The 21,165-nt window shown below is 50.7% G+C and overlaps 1 protein-coding gene across 1 annotated transcript in view; it reads right to left on the minus strand.

Annotated features, from left to right (window-relative positions):
* Positions 1–19,299, minus strand: part of LOC120059318 (FYVE, RhoGEF and PH domain-containing protein 5-like) — an 80,364-nt gene extending 61,065 nt beyond the window's left edge. Inside the window, exons 1-2 of the mRNA XM_039008286.1 lie at positions 19,071–19,299; positions 13,321–16,144 (exon numbers count right to left, since the gene is read on the minus strand). Coding sequence (XP_038864214.1) covers positions 13,321–16,144; positions 19,071–19,080 — 2,834 coding nt within the window. The 5' untranslated portion in view covers positions 19,081–19,299. The remainder of the gene's footprint in view (positions 1–13,320; positions 16,145–19,070) is intronic.
* Positions 19,300–21,165: the final 1,866 nt, after the last annotated feature.

The raw sequence follows: 21,165 nt of genomic DNA on the forward strand, positions 1-21,165 counted from the left end.
CTTGTTTAAATAAATCATGTCAAACTACCACGCTGCATATTGGTCATCTGATCCGTCTCTCCTCTCCTCGTCCGAGGAGGAGGAAGAGCTAGAGAATCGTAACAGAACCACCCACCTAACCCGATCCAAGCAGCGGGACTACGAGCAGCGACCAAGTAATCAGGACTCGTGGACTTGGGAGGAAGTAATGGAGGGAAAAGGACACTGGGCACATATTGGGGAATATCGCCGCGCTCGTGAGGAGATGGAGGCAGCGAGAGCCCAAGAGCGGTGGTATGAGGAGGCAGCAAGGAGACGTGGCTGGAAGTCCGTGAAGAAACCCCAAAAATTTCTTGGGGGGGGGCTAAGAGGTAGTGGGCCTAGGGCAGGTAGGAGACCTGCGCCCACTTCTCAGGCTAACCGTGGAGAGCGGGAGTACGGGCAGACACCGTGTTACGCAGTAGAGCGCACGGTGTCTCCTGTACGTGTTCATAGCCCGGTGCGGGTTATTCCACCTTCCCGCACTGGTAGGGCTAGATTGGGCATTGAGCCAGGTGTCATGAAGCCGGCTCAACGCATCTGGCCACCAGTGCGTCTCCTCGGGCCGGCTTACATGGCACCAGCCTTACGCATGGTGTCCCCGGTTCGCCTACATAGCCCGGTGCGGGTTATTCCACCTCCCCGCACTGGTCGGGCGACGGGGAGCATTCAGCCAGGTAAGGTTGGGCAGGCTCAATGCTCAAGGGAGCCAGTACGCCTGCACGGTCCGGTATTTCCGGCGCCACCTCCCCGCCCCAGCCCAGTACCACCAGTGCCTACACCACGCACCAGGCTTACAGTGCGTTTCCAGAGCCCTGTTCCTCCTCCACGCACTCTCCCTATGGTGCGTGTCTCCAGCCCAGTGCCTCCAGTTCCGGCACCACGCACTAAGCCACCTGTGCGTCTCCAGAGCCCTGTACACACTGTTCCTTCTCCCCGTACTCGTCCTGATGTGCGTGCCCTCAGCCCGGTGCCACCAGTGCCGGTACCACGCACCAGGTCCATAGTGCGTTTTGAGAGTCCAGTGTGCCCTGTCCCTGCTCCCCGCACTAGCCTGAAGGTGCATGTCCTTAGCCCGGTGCCTCCAGTTCCGGCACCACGCACCAGGCCTACAGTGCGCCTCATCCGGCCAGAGCCATCCGTCTGCCCAGTGCCATCTGAGCCATCCGTCTCCCCAGTGCCATCTGAGCCATCCGTCTCCCCAGCGCCATCTGAGCCATCCGTCTCCCCAGCGCCATCTGAGCCATCCGTCTCCCCAGCGCCGTCTGAGCCATCCGTCTCCCCAGCGCCGTCTGAGCCATCCGTCTCCCCAGCGCCGTCTGAGCCATCCGTCTCCCCAGCGCCGTCTGAGCCATCCGTCTCCCCAGCGCCGTCTGAGCCATCCGTCTCCCCAGCGCCGTCTGAGCCATCCGTCTCCCCAGCGCCGTCTGAGCCATCCGTCTGTCCCGAGCCGTCAGAGCCGTTAGTCAGTCAGGAGCCGCTAGAGCCATTCGTCAGTCAGGATCTGCCAGAGCCGCCAACCAGACAGGATCTGCCAGAGCCGCCAACCAGACAGGATCTGCCAGAGCCGCCAACCAGACAGGATCTGCCAGAGCCGCCAACCAGACAGGATCTGCCAGAGCCGCCAACCAGACAGGATCTGCCAGAGCCGCCAGCGAGCCATGAGCGTCCAGAGCCGTCAGCGAGCCATGAGCGTCCAGAGCCGTCAGCCAGCCATGAGCGTCCAGAGCCGTCAGCCAGCCATGAGCGTCCAGAGCCGTCAGTGAGCCATGAGCGTCCAGAGCCGTCAGTGAGCCATGAGCGTCCAGAGCCGTCAGTGAGCCATGAGCGTCCAGAGCCGTCAGCCAGCCATGAGCGTCCAGAGCCGTCAGCCAGCCATGAGCGTCCAGAGCCGTCAGCTAGCCATGAGCGTCCAGAGCCGTCAGCTAGCCATGAGCGTCCAGAGCCGTCAGCCAGTCATGAGCTGCCCCTCAGCCCAGAGCTGCCATTTATCCAGAACTGCCCCTCAGTCCAGAGCTGTTTCTCTGTCCGGAGCTGCCCTTCAGTCCGGAGTTGCCCCTCTATCCTGAGCTACCTCTCTATCCTGACCTACCTCTCTGTCCTGAGCTATCTCTCTGTCTTGAGCTACCTTATCCCGGTGCTGCCCCTTGTCCCGGTGCTGCCCCTTATCTTAAGGTTACCATTTAAATTAAGTGGGTGTAATATGAGGGTGGTCATTCTAAGGGGGAGACGTAAGCTGGGATTGACTATGGTGGGGTGGGGACCTCGCCCAGAGCCTGAGCCACCACCGTGGTCAGACGCCCACCCAGACCCTCCCCTAGACTTTTGGTGGTGCGTTCGGAGTACGCACCTTGAGGGGGGGGGGGGGGGGGGGGGGGTTATGTCACGTTCCTGACCGGTTTTCTGTTATTTTGTATGTGTTTGACGGTCAGGGCGTGAGTTTGGGTGGGTAGTCTATATTATGTGTTTCTATGTTTGTTAAAGGGTGACCTGATATGGTTCTCAATTAGAGGCAGGTGGTTTTCATTTCCTCTGATTGAGAGCCATATTAAGGTAGGTGTTTTCACATTGATTGTTGTGGGTGGTTGTCTCCTGTGTCTGTGTATGTTGCGCCACACGGGACTGTTTCGGTTTGTTTGTTCGTTCGTTTTGTGTAGTCTGTTTTTCCTGTTCGTGCGTTCTTCGTTACATGTAAGTTCTTACGTTCAGGTCAGTCTACATTCGTTTTGTTATTTTGTTTAGTATCAAGTATAGTTCGTTTTTTGTCTTGTTTAAATAAATCATGTCAAACTACCACGCTGCATATTGGTCATCTGATCCGTCTCTCCTCTCCTCGTCCGAGGAGGAGGAAGAGCTAGAGAATCGTAACAGAACCACCCACCTAACCCGATCCAAGCAGCGGGACTACGAGCAGCGACCAAGTAATCAGGACTCGTGGACTTGGGAGGAAGTAATGGAGGGAAAAGGACACTGGGCACATATTGGGGAATATCGCCGCGCTCGTGAGGAGATGGAGGCAGCGAGAGCCCAAGAGCGGTGGTATGAGGAGGCAGCAAGGAGACGTGGCTGGAAGCCCGTGAAGAAACCCCAAAAATTTCTTGGGGGGGGGCTAAGAGGTAGTGGGCCTAGGGCAGGTAGGAGACCTGCGCCCACTTCTCAGGCTAACCGTGGAGAGCGGGAGTACGGGCAGACACCGTGTTACGCAGTAGAGCGCACGGTGTCTCCTGTACGTGTTCATAGCCCGGTGCGGGTTATTCCACCTTCCCGCACTGGTAGGGCTAGATTGGGCATTGAGCCAGGTGTCATGAAGCCGGCTCAACGCATCTGGCCACCAGTGCGTCTCCTCGGGCCGGCTTACATGGCACCAGCCTTACGCATGGTGTCCCCGGTTCGCCTACATAGCCCGGTGCGGGTTATTCCACCTCCCCGCACTGGTCGGGCGACGGGGAGCATTCAGCCAGGTAAGGTTGGGCAGGCTCAATGCTCAAGGGAGCCAGTACGCCTGCACGGTCCGGTATTTCCGGCGCCACCTCCCCGCCCCAGCCCAGTACCACCAGTGCCTACACCACGCACCAGGCTTACAGTGCGTTTCCAGAGCCCTGTTCCTCCTCCACGCACTCTCCCTATGGTGCGTGTCTCCAGCCCAGTGCCTCCAGTTCCGGCACCACGCACTAAGCCACCTGTGCGTCTCCAGAGCCCTGTACACACTGTTCCTTCTCCCCGTACTCGTCCTGATGTGCGTGCCCTCAGCCCGGTGCCACCAGTGCCGGTACCACGCACCAGGTCCATAGTGCGTTTTGAGAGTCCAGTGTGCCCTGTCCCTGCTCCCCGCACTAGCCTGAAGGTGCATGTCCTTAGCCCGGTGCCTCCAGTTCCGGCACCACGCACCAGGCCTACAGTGCGCCTCATCCGGCCAGAGCCATCCGTCTGCCCAGTGCCATCTGAGCCATCCGTCTCCCCAGTGCCATCTGAGCCATCCGTCTCCCCAGCGCCATCTGAGCCATCCGTCTCCCCAGCGCCATCTGAGCCATCCGTCTCCCCAGCGCCGTCTGAGCCATCCGTCTCCCCAGCGCCGTCTGAGCCATCCGTCTCCCCAGCGCCGTCTGAGCCATCCGTCTCCCCAGCGCCGTCTGAGCCATCCGTCTCCCCAGCGCCGTCTGAGCCATCCGTCTCCCCAGCGCCGTCTGAGCCATCCGTCTCCCCAGCGCCGTCTGAGCCATCCGTCTCCCCAGCGCCGTCTGAGCCATCCGTCTGTCCCGAGCCGTCAGAGCCGTTAGTCAGTCAGGAGCCGCTAGAGCCATTCGTCAGTCAGGATCTGCCAGAGCCGCCAACCAGACAGGATCTGCCAGAGCCGCCAACCAGACAGGATCTGCCAGAGCCGCCAACCAGACAGGATCTGCCAGAGCCGCCAACCAGACAGGATCTGCCAGAGCCGCCAACCAGACAGGATCTGCCAGAGCCGCCAGCGAGCCATGAGCGTCCAGAGCCGTCAGCGAGCCATGAGCGTCCAGAGCCGTCAGCCAGCCATGAGCGTCCAGAGCCGTCAGCCAGCCATGAGCGTCCAGAGCCGTCAGTGAGCCATGAGCGTCCAGAGCCGTCAGTGAGCCATGAGCGTCCAGAGCCGTCAGTGAGCCATGAGCGTCCAGAGCCGTCAGCCAGCCATGAGCGTCCAGAGCCGTCAGCCAGCCATGAGCGTCCAGAGCCGTCAGCTAGCCATGAGCGTCCAGAGCCGTCAGCTAGCCATGAGCGTCCAGAGCCGTCAGCCAGTCATGAGCTGCCCCTCAGCCCAGAGCTGCCATTTATCCAGAACTGCCCCTCAGTCCAGAGCTGTTTCTCTGTCCGGAGCTGCCCTTCAGTCCGGAGTTGCCCCTCTATCCTGAGCTACCTCTCTATCCTGACCTACCTCTCTGTCCTGAGCTATCTCTCTGTCTTGAGCTACCTTATCCCGGTGCTGCCCCTTGTCCCGGTGCTGCCCCTTATCTTAAGGTTACCATTTAAATTAAGTGGGTGTAATATGAGGGTGGTCATTCTAAGGGGGAGACGTAAGCTGGGATTGACTATGGTGGGGTGGGGACCTCGCCCAGAGCCTGAGCCACCACCGTGGTCAGACGCCCACCCAGACCCTCCCCTAGACTTTTGGTGGTGCGTTCGGAGTACGCACCTTGAGGGGGGGGGGGGTTATGTCACGTTCCTGACCGGTTTTCTGTTATTTTGTATGTGTTTGACGGTCAGGGCGTGAGTTTGGGTGGGTAGTCTATATTATGTGTTTCTATGTTTGTTAAAGGGTGACCTGATATGGTTCTCAATTAGAGGCAGGTGGTTTTCATTTCCTCTGATTGAGAGCCATATTAAGGTAGGTGTTTTCACATTGATTGTTGTGGGTGGTTGTCTCCTGTGTCTGTGTATGTTGCGCCACACGGGACTGTTTCGGTTTGTTCGTTCGTTCGTTTGTTTTGTGTAGTCTGTTTTTCCTGTTCGTGCGTTCTTCGTTACATGTAAGTTCTTACGTTCAGGTCAGTCTACATTCGTTTTGTTATTTTGTTTAGTATCAAGTATAGTTCGTTTTTTGTCTTGTTTAAATAAATCATGTCAAACTACCACGCTGCATATTGGTCATCTGATCCGTCTCTCCTCTCCTCGTCCGAGGAGGAAGAGCTAGAGAATCGTAACAATATGGGCTTTGATGGGACCAGAGTTTTTCTAATCAGGTCAAATAGTTAAAAAAAAACTCCTGGACAAATTCCTGGCCTTGGGGAGAATGAAAACCCTGTCAAACTGTAGCAAACTTGTACTTGTTCATATTAATTATATTTTAAAGGACTAGGAGGTTTCCTATATACAGACACAGAGAAAGAAACATGATTGGACAATACAACTCACAGGGCTAAGCATGCTTTATGCAGGTTTGCATGCCTGCAACTGTAGGCCTAATAAAACATTAAGTCACAGTCCATGTCAGCTATTGCGTTTGTTGATTCATTCCAGTTAATAATTCTGGATTGAAAAAGTAGAAGTAAACTAGTCAGTCCAAGTTTTAATATAAACCACATTTTCATCCATTCACATTTTCTTACAAATAAAAGGGCTATAAATACACAACTTTACCGCTCCATTTACCCCGGCCAGAGGTACATAGAAGGCTAGACTATGCAGTTGCTGTTGTTAGTAGCCTACAGTTAATCAGACTAAATAATTGTCTTGTTTCCATACAATACAGCATGTCACATGGCTAATGCTTAGGTGTATCGGCTGCTACATTTATGGAAGAGTTTTTGCTTGTGTCTGTCGGGAGTGATGTGTTATCACGCTTGCTAAATAAATACCAGAGGAAAGTGGAGATAACGCCTTGAGCTTTGTGCCCGACCCACGCGACCTGCAATTTATGTGAATCTGAATGGTCAAGACACCTTAACAGCCTGCAGCCAGAAGTCCCATGTGAAGGACAGAGAAATTGTGCTGAGTTGTCAAATCATGTGGCAAATCAGTCTAAAAAACACGTGGTGTGGCACTGCTACACACGATTAAAAAGTGGTGTGGCATATGCCGCCTTGCCCTGAGGTAAATCCATTTGATTTGAATCACTTTTTTTGACAGCACCCCTTTTGATTTGAACGAAATCTTCCATTCATATTTGCCCATTGTAGAAGTGCTCAGAAAGTTACTTTTTGGACCTGAATGCCAAAAGATTCAAAAGGTGCTCAATGTTGAACCATTTTAGAAAACCCACCATACCATAAGACATCCATGTCTTCATCACTGGAAAATACAAACCAGTAACCCCTCCTCTCTTCTACCAGTGAAGACATCAGAACATTCTAGTTCTAGGTCAGACCTTACATTCCTGATAACACCTCGTCTTGTTGTACGTACACACACACACACACACACACACACACACACACACACACACACACACACACACACACACACACACACACACACACACACACACACACACACACACACACAATCCAGCACTGGTGACCCTGATCTCCTCAGTCTTCCCCTACCCACTCACCCTTGTCTCCTTCCCTCCTTCCCTCTGACCTTATCCTGCATTTCCTGTAAACAGCAGAGCGGTGTGGAAGGCTTTAAGGCAGGACTCTTCCTCCCTGGGGATGACCTGGGGATGACCTCAGAGGGCCTGGCTCCAGGCCTGCAGTGCCCACACCCTTCCCTGCAGCCCCAAAGCCCAGCAGCCCTGCCGCCCAACAGACCTGCAGTCCACCCGGCCACCTCGCCACAGCGGACAGCCACCGCCCTCTACAACAATGCACTCAGGACGGCTCTCTGAGTAGTACTAACAGAACACAGCACAGAGGCAAAGAGGAACTATTAGTACAGGCTGCACTAGGGATTTACCCATCAAGCTGCTGTATCTCAAGGTCGAGTAAAGCTTTTTACCATAAATAAGAATAATGGGCAGGTCTCTCACTCTCTCTAAGACTATATTTGCATATGTTGCAGATGGAACTAATATTTAAATCTATAACAAGACCTGCACAATATATACAGTATGTACACTGGAAACTGTCCAGTATATTAGGTACACCCATCTAGAACCAGCTTGGACCCCCCCTTTGCCTACAGAACAGCCCGAATTCTTTGGGGCATGAATTCTACAAAGTGTCGGAAACGTTTATTTCTCAATTGGTATCAAGGGACCTAACTTGTGCCAAGAAAACATTCCCCACACCACTACAAAACCACCACCTGCTTGTACCAGGCAGGATGGGTCCATAAACTCATTCTGTTGATGCCAAATCCTGACTCTGCCATCAGCATGACTCAACAGGAACCAGGATTCATCAAACCAGGCAATGTTTTTCCAGTCCTCAGTTGTCCAGTGTTGGTGATCGCGTGCCCACTGTAGCTGCTTCTTCTTGCTTTTAGCTGATAGGAGTGGAACCTGGTGTGGTCGTCTGTTGAAATAGCCCATCTGTGACAAGGATCGACGAGTTGTGCATTCCGAGATGCTGTTCTGCACACCACTGTTGTACTGCGCCGTTATTTGTCTGTTTGTGGCCCGTCTGATAGCTTGCACAATTCTTGCTGTTCTCCTTTGACCACTCTCATCAACAAGCTGTTTTTGCCCACAGGACTGCTGCTGACTGGACGTTTTTTTGTTTATCGCACCATTCACAGTAAACCCTAGACACTGTTGTGTGTGAAAAGCCCAGGAGGGCGGCCGTTTCTGAGATACTGGATCCGGCGCACCTGGCACCGACGATCATACCACGCTCAAAGTCGCTTAGGTCACTCGTTTTGCCCATTCCAGTGTTCAATCAAACAGTATGTCATGATGCCTGTCTGCCTGCTTTATATAGCAAGCCACGGCCACGTGACTCACTGTCTGTAGGAGCGATCCATGTTCATGAACGGGGTGCTGTACCTAATAAACTGTCCGGTGAGTGTGTGTGTGTATAATTGGCAGGTCTCTCTCACTCTCTCTAAGAATATATTTGCATATGTTGCAGATGGAACAAATATATAAATCTATAACAAGACCTGCACAATATATACAGTATGTTGATAAGTTCCTTCCCTGAGGATGGCTCACCTCTCACAGCTCTGGGTGACTTTAACCTCCCCACGTCTACCTTTGACTCATTCCTCTCTGCCTCCCTCTTTCCACTCCTCTCCTCTTTTGACCTCACCCTCTCACCTTCCCCCCCTACTCACAAGGCAGGCAATACGCTTGACCTCATCTTTACTAGATGCTGTTCTTCCACTAATCTCATTGCAACTCCCCTCCAAGTCTCCGACCACTACCTTGTATCCTTTTCCCTCTCGCTCTCATCCAACACTTCCCACTCTGCCCGTACTCGGATGGTATCGCGCCGTCCCAACCTTCGCTCTCTCTCCCCCGCTACTCTCTCCTCTTCCATCCTATCATCTCTTCCCTCTGCTCAAACCTTCTCCAACCTATCTCCTGATTCTGCCTCCTCAACCCTCCTCTCCTCCCTTTCTGCATCCTTTGACTCTCTATGTCCCCTATCCTCCAGGCCGGCTCGGTCCTCCCCTCCTGCTCCGTGGCTCGACGACTCATTGCGAGCTCACAGAACAGGGCTCCGGGCAGCCGAGCGGAAATGGAGGAGAACTCGCCTCCCTGCGGACCTGGCATCCTTTCACTCCCTCCTCTCTACATTTTCCTCTTCTGTCTCTGCTGCTAAAGCCACTTTCTACCACTCTAAATTCCAAGCATCTGCCTCTAACCCTAGGAAGCTCTTTGCCACCTTCTCCTCCCTCCTGAATCCTCCTCCCCCCCCCTCCTTCCTCTCTGCGGATGACTTCGTCAACCATTTTGAAAAGAAGGTTGACGACATCCGATCCTCGTTTGCTAAGTCAAACGACACCGCTGGTTCTGCTCACACTGCCCTACCCTGTGCTTTGACCTCTTTCTCCCCTCTCTCCCCAGATGAAATCTCGCGTCTTGTGACGGCCGGCCGCCCAACAACCTGCCCGCTTGACCCTATCCCCTCCTCTCTTCTCCAGACCATTTCCGGAGACCTTCTCCCTTACCTCACCTCGCTCATCAACTCATCCTTGACCGCTGGCTACGTCCCTTCCGTCTTCAAGAGAGCGAGAGTTGCACCCCTTCTGAAAAAACCTACACTCGATCCCTCCGATGTCAACAACTACAGACCAGTAACCCTTCTTTCTTTTCTCTCCAAAACTCTTGAACGTGCCGTCCTTGGCCAGCTCTCCTGCTATCTCTCTCAGAATGACCTTCTTGATCCAAATCAGTCAGGTTTCAAGACTAGTCATTCAACTGAGACTGCTCTTCTCTGTGTCACGGAGGCGCTCCGCATTGCTAAAGCTAACTCTCTCTCCTCTGCTCTCATCCTTCTAGACCTATCGGCTGCCTTTGATACTGTGAACCATCAGATCCTCCTCTCCACCCTCTCCGAGTTGGGCATCTCCGGCGCGGCCCACGCTTGGATTGCGTCCTACCTGACAGGTCGCTCCTACCAGGTGGCGTGGCGAGAATCTGTCTCCTCACCACGTGCTCTCACCACTGGTGTCCCCCAGGGCTCTGTTCTAGGCCCTCTCCTATTCTCGCTATACACCAAGTCACTTGGCTCTGTCATAACCTCACATGGTCTCTCCTATCATTGCTATGCAGACGACACACAATTAATCTTCTCCTTTCCCCCTTCTGATAACCAGGTGGCGAATCGCATCTCTGCATGTCTGGCAGACATATCAGTGTGGATGACGGATCACCACCTCAAGCTGAACCTCGGCAAGACGGAGCTGCTCTTCCTCCCGGGGAAGGACTGCCCGTTCCATGATCTCGCCATCACGGTTGACAACTCCATTGTGTCCTCCTCCCAGAGCGCTAAGAACCTTGGCGTGATCCTGGACAACACCCTGTCGTTCTCAACTAACATCAAGGCGGTGGTCCGTTCCTGTAGGTTCATGCTCTACAACATTCGCAGAGTACGACCCTGCCTCACACAGGAAGCGGCGCAGGTCCTAATCCAGGCACTTGTCATCTCCCGTCTGGATTACTGCAACTCGCTGTTGGCTGGGCTCCCTGCCTGTGCCATTAAACCCCTACAACTCATCCAGAACGCCGCAGCCCGTCTGGTGTTCAACCTTCCCAAGTTCTCTCACGTCACCCCGCTCCTCCGCTCTCTCCACTGGCTTCCAGTTGAAGCTCGCATCCGCTACAAGACCATGGTGCTTGCCTACGGAGCTGTGAGGGGAACGGCACCTCCGTACCTTCAGGCTCTGATCAGGCCCTACACCCAAACAAGGGCACTGCGTTCATCCACCTCTGGCCTGCTCGCCTCCCTATCTCTGAGGAAGTACAGTTCCCGCTCAGCCCAGTCAAAACTGTTCGCTGCTCTGGCACCCCAATGGTGGAACAAACTCCCTCACGACGCCAGGTCAGCGGAGTCAATCACCACCTTCCGGAGACACCTGAAACCCCACCTCTTTAAGGAATACCTAGGATAGGATAAAGTAATCCTTCTAACCCCCCCCCCCCCTTAAAAGATTTAGATGCACTATTGTAAAGTGGCTGTTCCACTGGATATCATAAGGTGAATGCACCAATTTGTAAGTCGCTCTGGATAAGAGCGTCTGCTAAATGACTTAAATGTAAATGTAAATGTAAATGTACACTGTATATATATTATCTTGACTATTGTGGTTTGGTCTGTTGTGAGGTTATTCCAGTGGGATGACATTAGTTCATTGGTGCTGATGATCCTACTGGTACTGCATAAGCACATTGACTGCCCTCTGAAAAGAACACAAGCACAGTCAAGACGCCTTCCTTTCTGACATGATGCTTTCTCACAGAGCTCACTCTTCTGTTTGTCCCTATACAGCTATGTTGGCAAGGGCAAGACAGTCTCAGTCTGTCCCGGTGAGCTCCAGCTCTGATCCAGCAGCACCCTAGTTTAAACAGGCACACACATTCATTAATGTCTGCATAAATTCTTACTTTGCATTTCTTTACCCTGCCTTAGTTTACACTTACAACCAAAATGTGTTTTTTGTTGCCTTTCTATGCTAAACAGTGTGAGAACTGTGTTGTACATTAATCAAATCTGGTGTAAAAAAGATACTGTTGCAACATTCTAACTTTGTGGTAACTATTTGCCTTCTTATGTGGGCATTATCCCATTGTCTTACTTCAGCCCACTGTCCCTTTGCCCTTAACAGTCTCGCTCCTCTCTATTGGGTGGTGAGAGAAGAGTGTAACTTCTGAATACATGCTCAATAAATCACCCTGCCATCATCGGTCCACCGGACAGTGGCAATGTCAACCCTTCAGCATTAGCTTGGCAGGCAAATACAAACACACACCCTAACATTCGAATGCAGACACACACAAACACACACACACACACACAGCAAAATGAAACAAAACAGACACAGCATCCACGGCAACAGAGGTATCTCCAGGGAGAATGCGGCCGAGGCGAGGCGACAGGACAGATAGTCCCCTTTAGATCAGTGAGTAGGGCCTGAGATTTCAGACCACCACCACACAATGAGCCCAATCGATAACGTCACCAGCTGAAAAATATCCTGCTCTGGGGGAGAGGAAAGATAGATGCCCTACTGTAGCCTCTTACAACTATGCATGGGAAATAAGCAACATTATAAACTGGGTGGTTCGAGCCCTGAACGCTAATTGGCTGACAGCCGTGGTATATCAGACCGTATACCACGGGTATGACAAAGCTTGAATTTTTACTGCTCTAATTATGTTGGTAACCAGTTTATAATAGCAATAAATCACCTCGGGGGTTTGTGGTATATGGCCAAGTCCGCGATGCGTCGTGCCTAAGAACAGCCCTTAGCCGTGGTATATTGGGTATATACCACACCCCCTCGTGCCTTATTGCTGAATTATTCTATGAATCGAAATATACTGTAATTGCATGTTAATAGAACACTCCATCTAGGCAAAACTTTCCAAATATAAATAATTAATTAAAATGATCACAATAAGTGTGAAATAAGCAGCTTTGCATGAAGCAACCATAAATTCCCAGGAATTGCTGTGAAAATTAATAAAAGAGGCCTGTAGAAATGTTCTGTCCATATGAAAACATAGCCACCATCAAACAGGTGTCTAAATGTGACTGGAGGGTGACCTGAGGTGGCTGTAGAGAGTAGTGGCTGAGAACAGAGAGATTTGGTTCTAGCAGGTCCCAGTGAGTCCTCCTCCTATCTCTATTCGGCCCTGTTGTAAATCTCCCCACCCCTCCAGGGCTCAATGAAAGAGAGGCAATCGGGGAAACTGCCTTTAATAAAAGCGATCCTAAACTTAACCACAGGTGTCAAGGACAGGAGAGCAATTATACCAATCTACTCCTACCTCTCTCTCTCTCTCTGTCTCTGTCTCTCTGTCTCTGTCTCTGTCTCTGTCTCTGTCTCTGTCTCTCTCTCTCTCTCTCTCTCTCTCATAAAGCTCTGTCTACAGTGTTCAGTGTCTGTGAGCTATTCCATCCCCTCAAACATATACTGTATGAAACCAGGTGTGACCTTGAAATCCAGAAAATGAGAAAGTGGGATAAGCTCTCCCACAAGCATTGTCCATCTTCCCAAACCCAATGAGCCTCAGCACAGCAGGCTGCTCATCTCTCACAGAACACAACACTCTCCAAAAAAGAGAAGTGTGGTCAGCCAGGAGCCCGCTGTTCCTTTGAGCTACAGTTATCTATCAGCTGGTCTGGAGATTGCAATGTTGAACTGAAGGAGCCTGGCCAAACCAGTTCACTAGAAAACAGTGTGTGGAGAGTACTATGCGGAAGAGCCCTCTCTGAATTACTGTACCTTTCAGGCTCCTGCTCAGGTGACTGGGGTTTGCTGTCGATCCCAGGGAAGCTGTTCATATCCACATAGCCATCGTTGTCATTAGAGGGGGCCACCATGCGGTTGGGGTCCTCAAAGAACTCTGTGACAGTCATGGATCTGGTGGGTCTCCCTCCAGGGGGGATCTGGATGTTCTCATAGTCAGAGCTCATAGCTGGGATGTTCTCATAGTCTGATGTGTCTGCATTGGGGAAGGAGATGGAGCGGGGTTTGGTCAGGGGGAGGGGCATGAGGGGGCGACGGGAGCGCTCCTCGAAGGACTCTACCCTGGACACGCCCCTGCTTCCGTAGGCTTTAGGGTCTCCATTCCTGTGATCTTTGTAGGGCAGGAAGGTTGAGGGCAGGTCTGGAGGGCGCTGCTGGGGCTTCAACATGCGAGACTGGGACTGGGGCTGAGGGGAGCCAGTGCTCCTACGCTCTAGGATTCTTGTTGGCCCGTGGTGGCTGGACTCAGAGGAGGAGCGCGAGGAGCGGCTGCTACCATCACCAAAGCCTTTAGTGTCCATTTTCCTCTTGAACTTCAGGGCCAGGAAGCGCTTGAATGAGGACTTCTTCTTCTTGGGCTTGTTGTCTGTGGACTCAGGAGAGACGCTGACCAGGAGGGATGGGGAGCTTTTAGTGACGGGTCTCTTGGTGATGTAAGCCAATTCAAAGGGAGCTGGAATGTCCACCAGAGAAGGCGTGGAAATGTCGCTGGATGACTGGTGGCTCTGTTGAGAAAAGCTTCCAGAAGAAGTGACAACACATGGCAGACAGAGGGTGTCATCTGTCCTTTTCATCCTGTCTTCCTCCTTCAGCGACTGGTCAGCCTCTGTGTGAGCGCCTGATGACAGTTCTTGACCCTCTACGGAGTATGAGTGTGGGTATAGTAGGAAGCGGCGTGGCTTCAGAGAGGGGATGAGTCTGTTGATCTCAGGCTGCTCAGGACGTACCAGAGGTTCTCCATTTTGATCTAAGGCCACAGTACAGTAGTCATGAGTACTCTGGTACTCTGATGTCTCCTCAGGAACCGTCTCAGGGACATAACCCGGAACTTTCCCAGAGTAGGAGCGTGACCGCGTCACAATGCTCTTAGAGATAAAGTTCTCCCCATCAGAGTCAAAGCCAGCCTCCTCATAGATGTGCTCCTCACTATCTGAGTTGGAGTCCTCGTAATAAGGCACGATGTGGCCGTCCAGCTCCTCAATGTCCTCCTCGAAGGCCTCTGTGGTGTGGGCGAACACCACCCTGTTGGTGAGCTCCGGGGTACGGGTCCGGTCCAAGTCTGCTGGCACTATGATGTTACACAGCCTGAGACGGGGCTGGCAGCTGTTCCGCTGGCTGGAGAAAGCCTGCTCACGCTTGGCTGTTCTCTCTCTCATACTCCTCCCTCTGATCTGCTTCCTCTCGGTGTCATCCGTCTCATCATCGTCCCCAATCTCCACATAGTCCTCTGATGAGGCACCCTCCAGATGCTGAAAATCATGGGCCTCTGGGCAGAGGGAGTCATCGATGTCTGCGTATTCATCCATACCCTCCTTAGCTGTTTCTCTGTCTTGTCTGGATTGCTCAGGACTGTCCTGGACCTCACACTCTTCTGAGAGTTTCTGTTTATCCTCTAGCTCTGCCACGTCGTCCGATGACACATAATAAGGCTCTTGGTTAAAGGTGCCTGCTGTGTCCATCTCCCTTGGAGTGTGTGGTTTGTCACCACAGCATGTATCGTCGTGATTCACATCAGGCTCAGCGGTGCGCATCCTGTCAGCAGGCACCGCCTCAATGACAGAGTAAGGCCCAAACATATCCTCAGTGCTGCCAGAGAAACGGAAACGCCCAGAGGGGTCCTTGGTTGCACGCTCGGGCTGCCACACGCCTGTGTCACCGGGCTCACCAGTGTCACATGTGTAAACAGGCTCATCTGAAGGGCCAATCACGTCGTAGGGATACTCCTCACAGACGGGTGCGTGTGTACAGCAGTGTGCTCCCAGTGAGAGAACCTCTGCTTCTTCCTCAGCCTCATCAGTGGGTACCTTGCACTGCAAATATCCACCAGGGGACCTGTCCTCATCTTCAAGCCCACTGTTAGTGTCTGTGGCAGGTTGCCTGTGGAAGTTCCCATGATCATAATCCTCTGTGTCTGGTTCTTTTACATCTTCTTCTGGACATCCAGTAGGCTCCTCGGCTGTTTCAGTCTCTTCAGATAAAATCTGTTCCTCCTCCCTCCGCTCTTTGACACACTCTGCTTCTTCATCACCTCTCTCACACTCTGAGAGACACTGCATCAAAACATCTTCAGGGTCCACAGATGTGTCATTATTGTCACTCTCAAGGTTCAAGTCATCTGTTTCTTTAGAGTTTTCCTCCTCTACTGCAATGTGAGTATCAGTAGCACTAGTGTTATCCATTGGGGCTGCATCGGGCAACGCCTCTCCCTCTCTCTCTACCTCATCCCCCTTCTCCTCCTGTTCACTCCCCCCTTCATCATCTCTGATGTCATCGAGGTTTTCTTCTGGTTCTGCTTCCTCCTGGTTGTGTTCTGTGGGGTGGGTTACGTGGTCCTTTGCCACCTCCTGGGGGTCCTCAGGTTCCTCCTCTGAGGAGGTCAGGTCTCCATTGCTCAGACCGTGAGGGGGGCACTGCTCCTCCTCTTGCTCTGTCTCAGATAAGGAGGATCTGGGCTTTGGGGCGATGGGAGGTTTGGGACCCCGGGTAGAGGGACAAGGCTTTGACATTAGTTTGGACTGTACCTTGATCGTTAGGTGACTGCGGATCTTTGGTTGGGGAACTTGGAGTCGCTTCTGTAAATCTGGAAAGAAAAGGAGAGAAAAGTGTGATTAATTTCAGTCCAAATACAATGTTCAACCTCAATAGTAATTGAAGTAGTAGATGAAGTTGCAATACCTACCTAGAATCATATTTCCATAACATATTAAACATTTGGTTGAATTTTGGTTGTATAGATATATAAAAAGCAATCCCTTAGCCTTTGTTTTTATTTGTCAAGAGAAAAACTGCAGATTTGTCTCAAACTCTGTAATATGCAGATGGCTATCTACTGGGAAAACAACAAAGCCATAGGGAACACACTGTAGGAACAATAGTATCTTCCTGACTGGAATATAGAGACGTATTGTTCTACACTTATATGGCATGATCATCATTTAATGTTCATCAATGAATTAATTGATCAAAAAACTACATGCACTGACAGACACAACCCAGTTTTATTGTATTTCACCTATATCAAAGTCCCATGTTTTGAGAATCAGGCACTGCATGCATGTAGCTTACAGTCAAGTCCAGTGTTTTCTAGCTATTTGCTTTCAATAACTAGTACAATTCAAGGATGGAGAACCTGTCAAAGATAGCTGACTTTGCGGGTACTATGTTCTCTCACTCCTTGTCGGTCGGTCGGTCGGTCGGTCGGTCGGTCGGTCGGTCGGTCGGTCGGTCGGTCGGTCGGTCGGTCGGTCGGTCGGTCGGTCGGTCGGTCGGTCGGTCGGTCGGTCGGTCGGTCGGTCGGTCGGTCGGTCGGTCGGTCGGTCGGTCGGTCGGTCGGTCGGTCGGTCGGTCGGTCGGTCGGTCGGTCGGTCGGTCGGTCGGTCGGTCGGTCGGTCGGTCGGTCGGTCGGTCGGTCGGTCGGTCGGTCGGTCGGTCGGTCGGTCGGTCGGTCGGTCGGTCGGTCGGTCGGTCGGTCGGTCGGTCGGTCGGTCGGTCGGTCGGTCGGTCGGTCGGTCGGTCGGTCGGTCGGTCGGTCGGTCGGTCGGTCGGTCGGTCGGTCGGTCGGTCGGTCGGTCGGTCGGTCGGTCGGTCTGTCTGTCTGTCTGTCTGTCTGTCTGTCTGTCTGTCTGTCTGTCTGTCTGTCTGTCTGTCTGTCTGTCTGTCTGTCTGTCTGTCTGTCTGTCTGTCTGTCTGTCTGTCTGTCTGTCTGTCTGTCTGTCTGTCTGTGTCTCTCTCTCGCTCTCTCTCTCTCTCTCATTGTTGTTTTCCAACACCACTAACAAACTATTCCAGCAGACTCCCCTTGAAGGACTCCACACAGGAAGTCCATGAGGGAAGGACATTAACAGCGCACCCTTACACCTTCATGAACCCTTCTAGGAGTACAAATTCTCACACAAATGGACTTCCTTGTCATTTTCCCCCTGACACACACACACTTTTGCTGAAAAGGTCCTTTCAGTGTGTCAAAGAACAATAAAACGGAGAAAAAACAAACATCCCACTAAGTCTCTCTGCAAACAACAGGATATGAATTATGCAACAAGAATTCAATTAAAACAAATGTTTAAAAAACAAAGGAAAACTAGACACTGGGACCCTGACTGTGCCAAGCTCACATGATATGATCTCAGACTGTGAGGGAATCATGAAATGTCACCCATCAAATAATAACAATAATTCTATAAACTACACAGTAAATAGGCCAATCATCACAGTGCAGTAGAAATTCAGTAGATCTTTGGGTTCACCTCAAAAGTTGAAAAAATAATCACATCATCGGTCATACAGTATAACATGCCACATGAATCACTCTATAGGCTGCTGCAGGACATCAGTGATGGCACTGGTGAGTGCCTTCACTACCCTTCACTACCCATCACTACCCATCACTACCCTTCACTACCCTTCACTACCCTTCACTACCCATCACCACCCATCACTACCCTTCACTACCCATCACTACCCTTCACTACCCATCACTACCCTTCACTACCCATCACTACCCTTCACTACCCATCACCACCCATCACTACCCATCACTACCCTTCACTACCCTTCACTACCCATCACCACCCATCACTACCCATCACTACCCTTCACTACCCATCACTACCCTTCACTACCCATCACCACCCATCACTACCCTTCACTACCCATCACTACCCATCACCACCCATCACTACCCTTCACTACCCATCACTACCCTTCACTACCCATCACTACCCTTCACTACCCATCACTACCCTTCACTACCCATCACTACCCTTCACTACCCATCACTACCCTTCACTACCCATCACTACCCATCACTACCCTTCACTACCCATCACTACCCTTCACTACCCATCACCACCCATCACTACCCTTCACTACCCATCACTACCCTTCACTACCCTTCACTACCCATCACTACCCTTCACTACCCTTCACTACCCATCACTACCCATCACTACCCTTCACTACCCATCACTACCCTTCACTACCCATCACTACCCTTCACTACCCATCACTACCCTTCACTACCCATCACTACCCTTCACTACCCTTCACTACCCTTCACTACCCATCACCACCCATCACTACCCATCACTACCCTTCACTACCCTTCACTACCCATCACTACCCATCACTACCCTTCACTACCCATCACTACTCATTGAATTTTATTCCGCAATAGCTGTTCTCTCACCCAGTGTGATTTGACCCCCTATTAGGCGATCTCTCAAAGAAAAAGTAATAAAAAATAAATAAAAACGAATCTAAACTGTGTACCTGTTTGGTCTATGATGCTGCAATGATTTTTAAAATTACATTTCATTTATCCAATGCTATTTCAAGTGGTGTAGGAAAAGGTGAATTTGTTGTGAACACAAAATAGAGAAATTCTCTACGTCACGCACACACACTTGGAGCATCCTTTATGTAAATACATTGGGTGGATGAGTAGTCTATAGCAGCCCAATTTTATTGAATGCGCATCGCTACATGAATATTATTACATACAGTACCTGTGTTCATTTTGGGACATCATCCACCATAGCAACATACAGTTATCCATATATTTTTCACAAGCAGGAAACAATCGCCACATGTATCCACAGGTTCTAGAAACTTATCCCTAATTCATGTTGAAAGTATTCAAGTCGTCTAAATTCAAAAGTTCACAACCTTCTCTCGCTGTTTATCCAAGTGTTCGCTACTTGTCGAGGATTTCTCCGTCAAGGTAGCAGCTGTTTGTCCACATAGCTTGCATCCGATGGGCGACTGGTGCGCTCGTGAAGGGAGGTGCTCTCTCGCAGTTCCTGATGAGGAGGAAGGTCTATCGCGCGGACAAGGACCACTGACCAAACCCACTTAATCTACATTCACATCATTAAAAAGTAGACGTTTCAAATTTCAATAGCTATATACAGTATGTACACCATAAATTAATGCATTAAACGTTGATGTATGTATTTGAGACAGAGTTGGATGCATTAGATGTGTGAGTATACAAGGCTATATGAGGCATTGATCACATTCACATGAAGTGGATATTTTTGGAATCTGTCGTTTCACAGTGTCTCTAATTATTAACTTATTATTAAATAAGAAAACAAACGTTCCTTTTCAATATTGATATCTTTATTGATATTGATATATAATTAATACAAATTGAATGTGAGATAGGTCTGAGAACTCTGTCAGCAAAATCGTTTTCCAATATGTATGAGTCATGATAAACTTGTGTTGTAATACCTACTATAATATTCCAGAACACACAGTATTTGTCCCTCAAACATTTCCAGACTACTAGGAACTCTAAAATTCCCCAAAACAGTTTCTAAAAACAGTTTCTGTAGGACACCAAAAGCTTTCGCTATTGGCCCGGCTTCCTGGCTGGGCATCTGTTGCATGATTGGAGAAAAGCAACCCTTTAAAAACCGCTCTACATAACAGGAAACCGCTCTCCCTGTTTCCCGCACAACAGGCAACCCTTCCTTAGCAACAGATGGACAAGGCTGACAACGTTAACCCCTTAGGTATGCTAATGTCGGCTGATTGAGTGGTGCTGTGTACATTTCTCAAGGCTCAAGGAAAGCCAAACTTTCAGCAACCTCCATCTGGGCTCAAGCATGGGCTGTTCAAGGACACAGAGACATCCCGAGACACAAGGGGAAGCTGGAATAGTCAGCCACCTGGGGCCCCTGTTTTGCCAGCTAACATCGCTGGTTAAACGCCCACAGGTTGGGAGGGTCAAATTTAGCCTCTTTATTCTTTTTTTCTACAAACTAGAAGGTCAGACACTGTAGCTGATCCTCCTTGATATATTACATCAGAGGTGCATGGAGGAAAGTACAATAGAATAATCACCTTTGTTGAATCGCTGGAGAGCACTTCCCACTGGGCACACACTGGTTGAATCAGTGTTGTTTCCACGTCATTTCAATGAAATTACATTGACCCAAAGTGGAATACACATTGAATTGTCATCTGTGCCCAGTGGGTTGGCCTATGGACTGCAGAGGCATGTCATGTGTTACACATTGCAAACTCCCCAATCCAGATGGCGTGGTGCAGAAAGCACTGTGTGTTGCAGATATATTAGGCCACAGTAGGTGATCCAGGTCCTCTAGACTAGACTATCTGAAAAATGGTGGCACCTGCTACTGTATGTGGAGTTTGTATTGTCTTACATAGGCTGATTCACTTTTGCAAAGCCTCAAATGATAATATGACTCATTACACACAGTGTAGTTTTGCATGGAATGGTTAATGTTTTCATGAAATATTAGCCTACTATTCAACCCAGCCAGGTCAATGGTATGTGTCAGTAGCACTTTCACAGCTGCAGTTCCTGCCCTTATGTTCTCCAAATGGCAAATCACCTCTAAAGATAGCACTTTCCCTGTCGTTGGCACAGTCAGTTGTGTTTCTCTTTGGAGAGTGCTGTATTGAGTGCTGTATCTGACCGTTTAGCTTTGACTATTATTTCACAAATCTGTTTTGCTACTGGAGTATGGGTCTTTGTGTAATGTGTCATGATAGATGTGGACAGAAAAGAGAATGGGTTCATGTGTAAATATTCCACCAGATGTAGCATAGACTATAAAAACATGTTTT

Source organism: Salvelinus namaycush, chromosome 2, assembly GCF_016432855.1.
Source record: "Salvelinus namaycush isolate Seneca chromosome 2, SaNama_1.0, whole genome shotgun sequence".
NCBI lineage: Eukaryota > Metazoa > Chordata > Actinopteri > Salmoniformes > Salmonidae > Salvelinus > Salvelinus namaycush.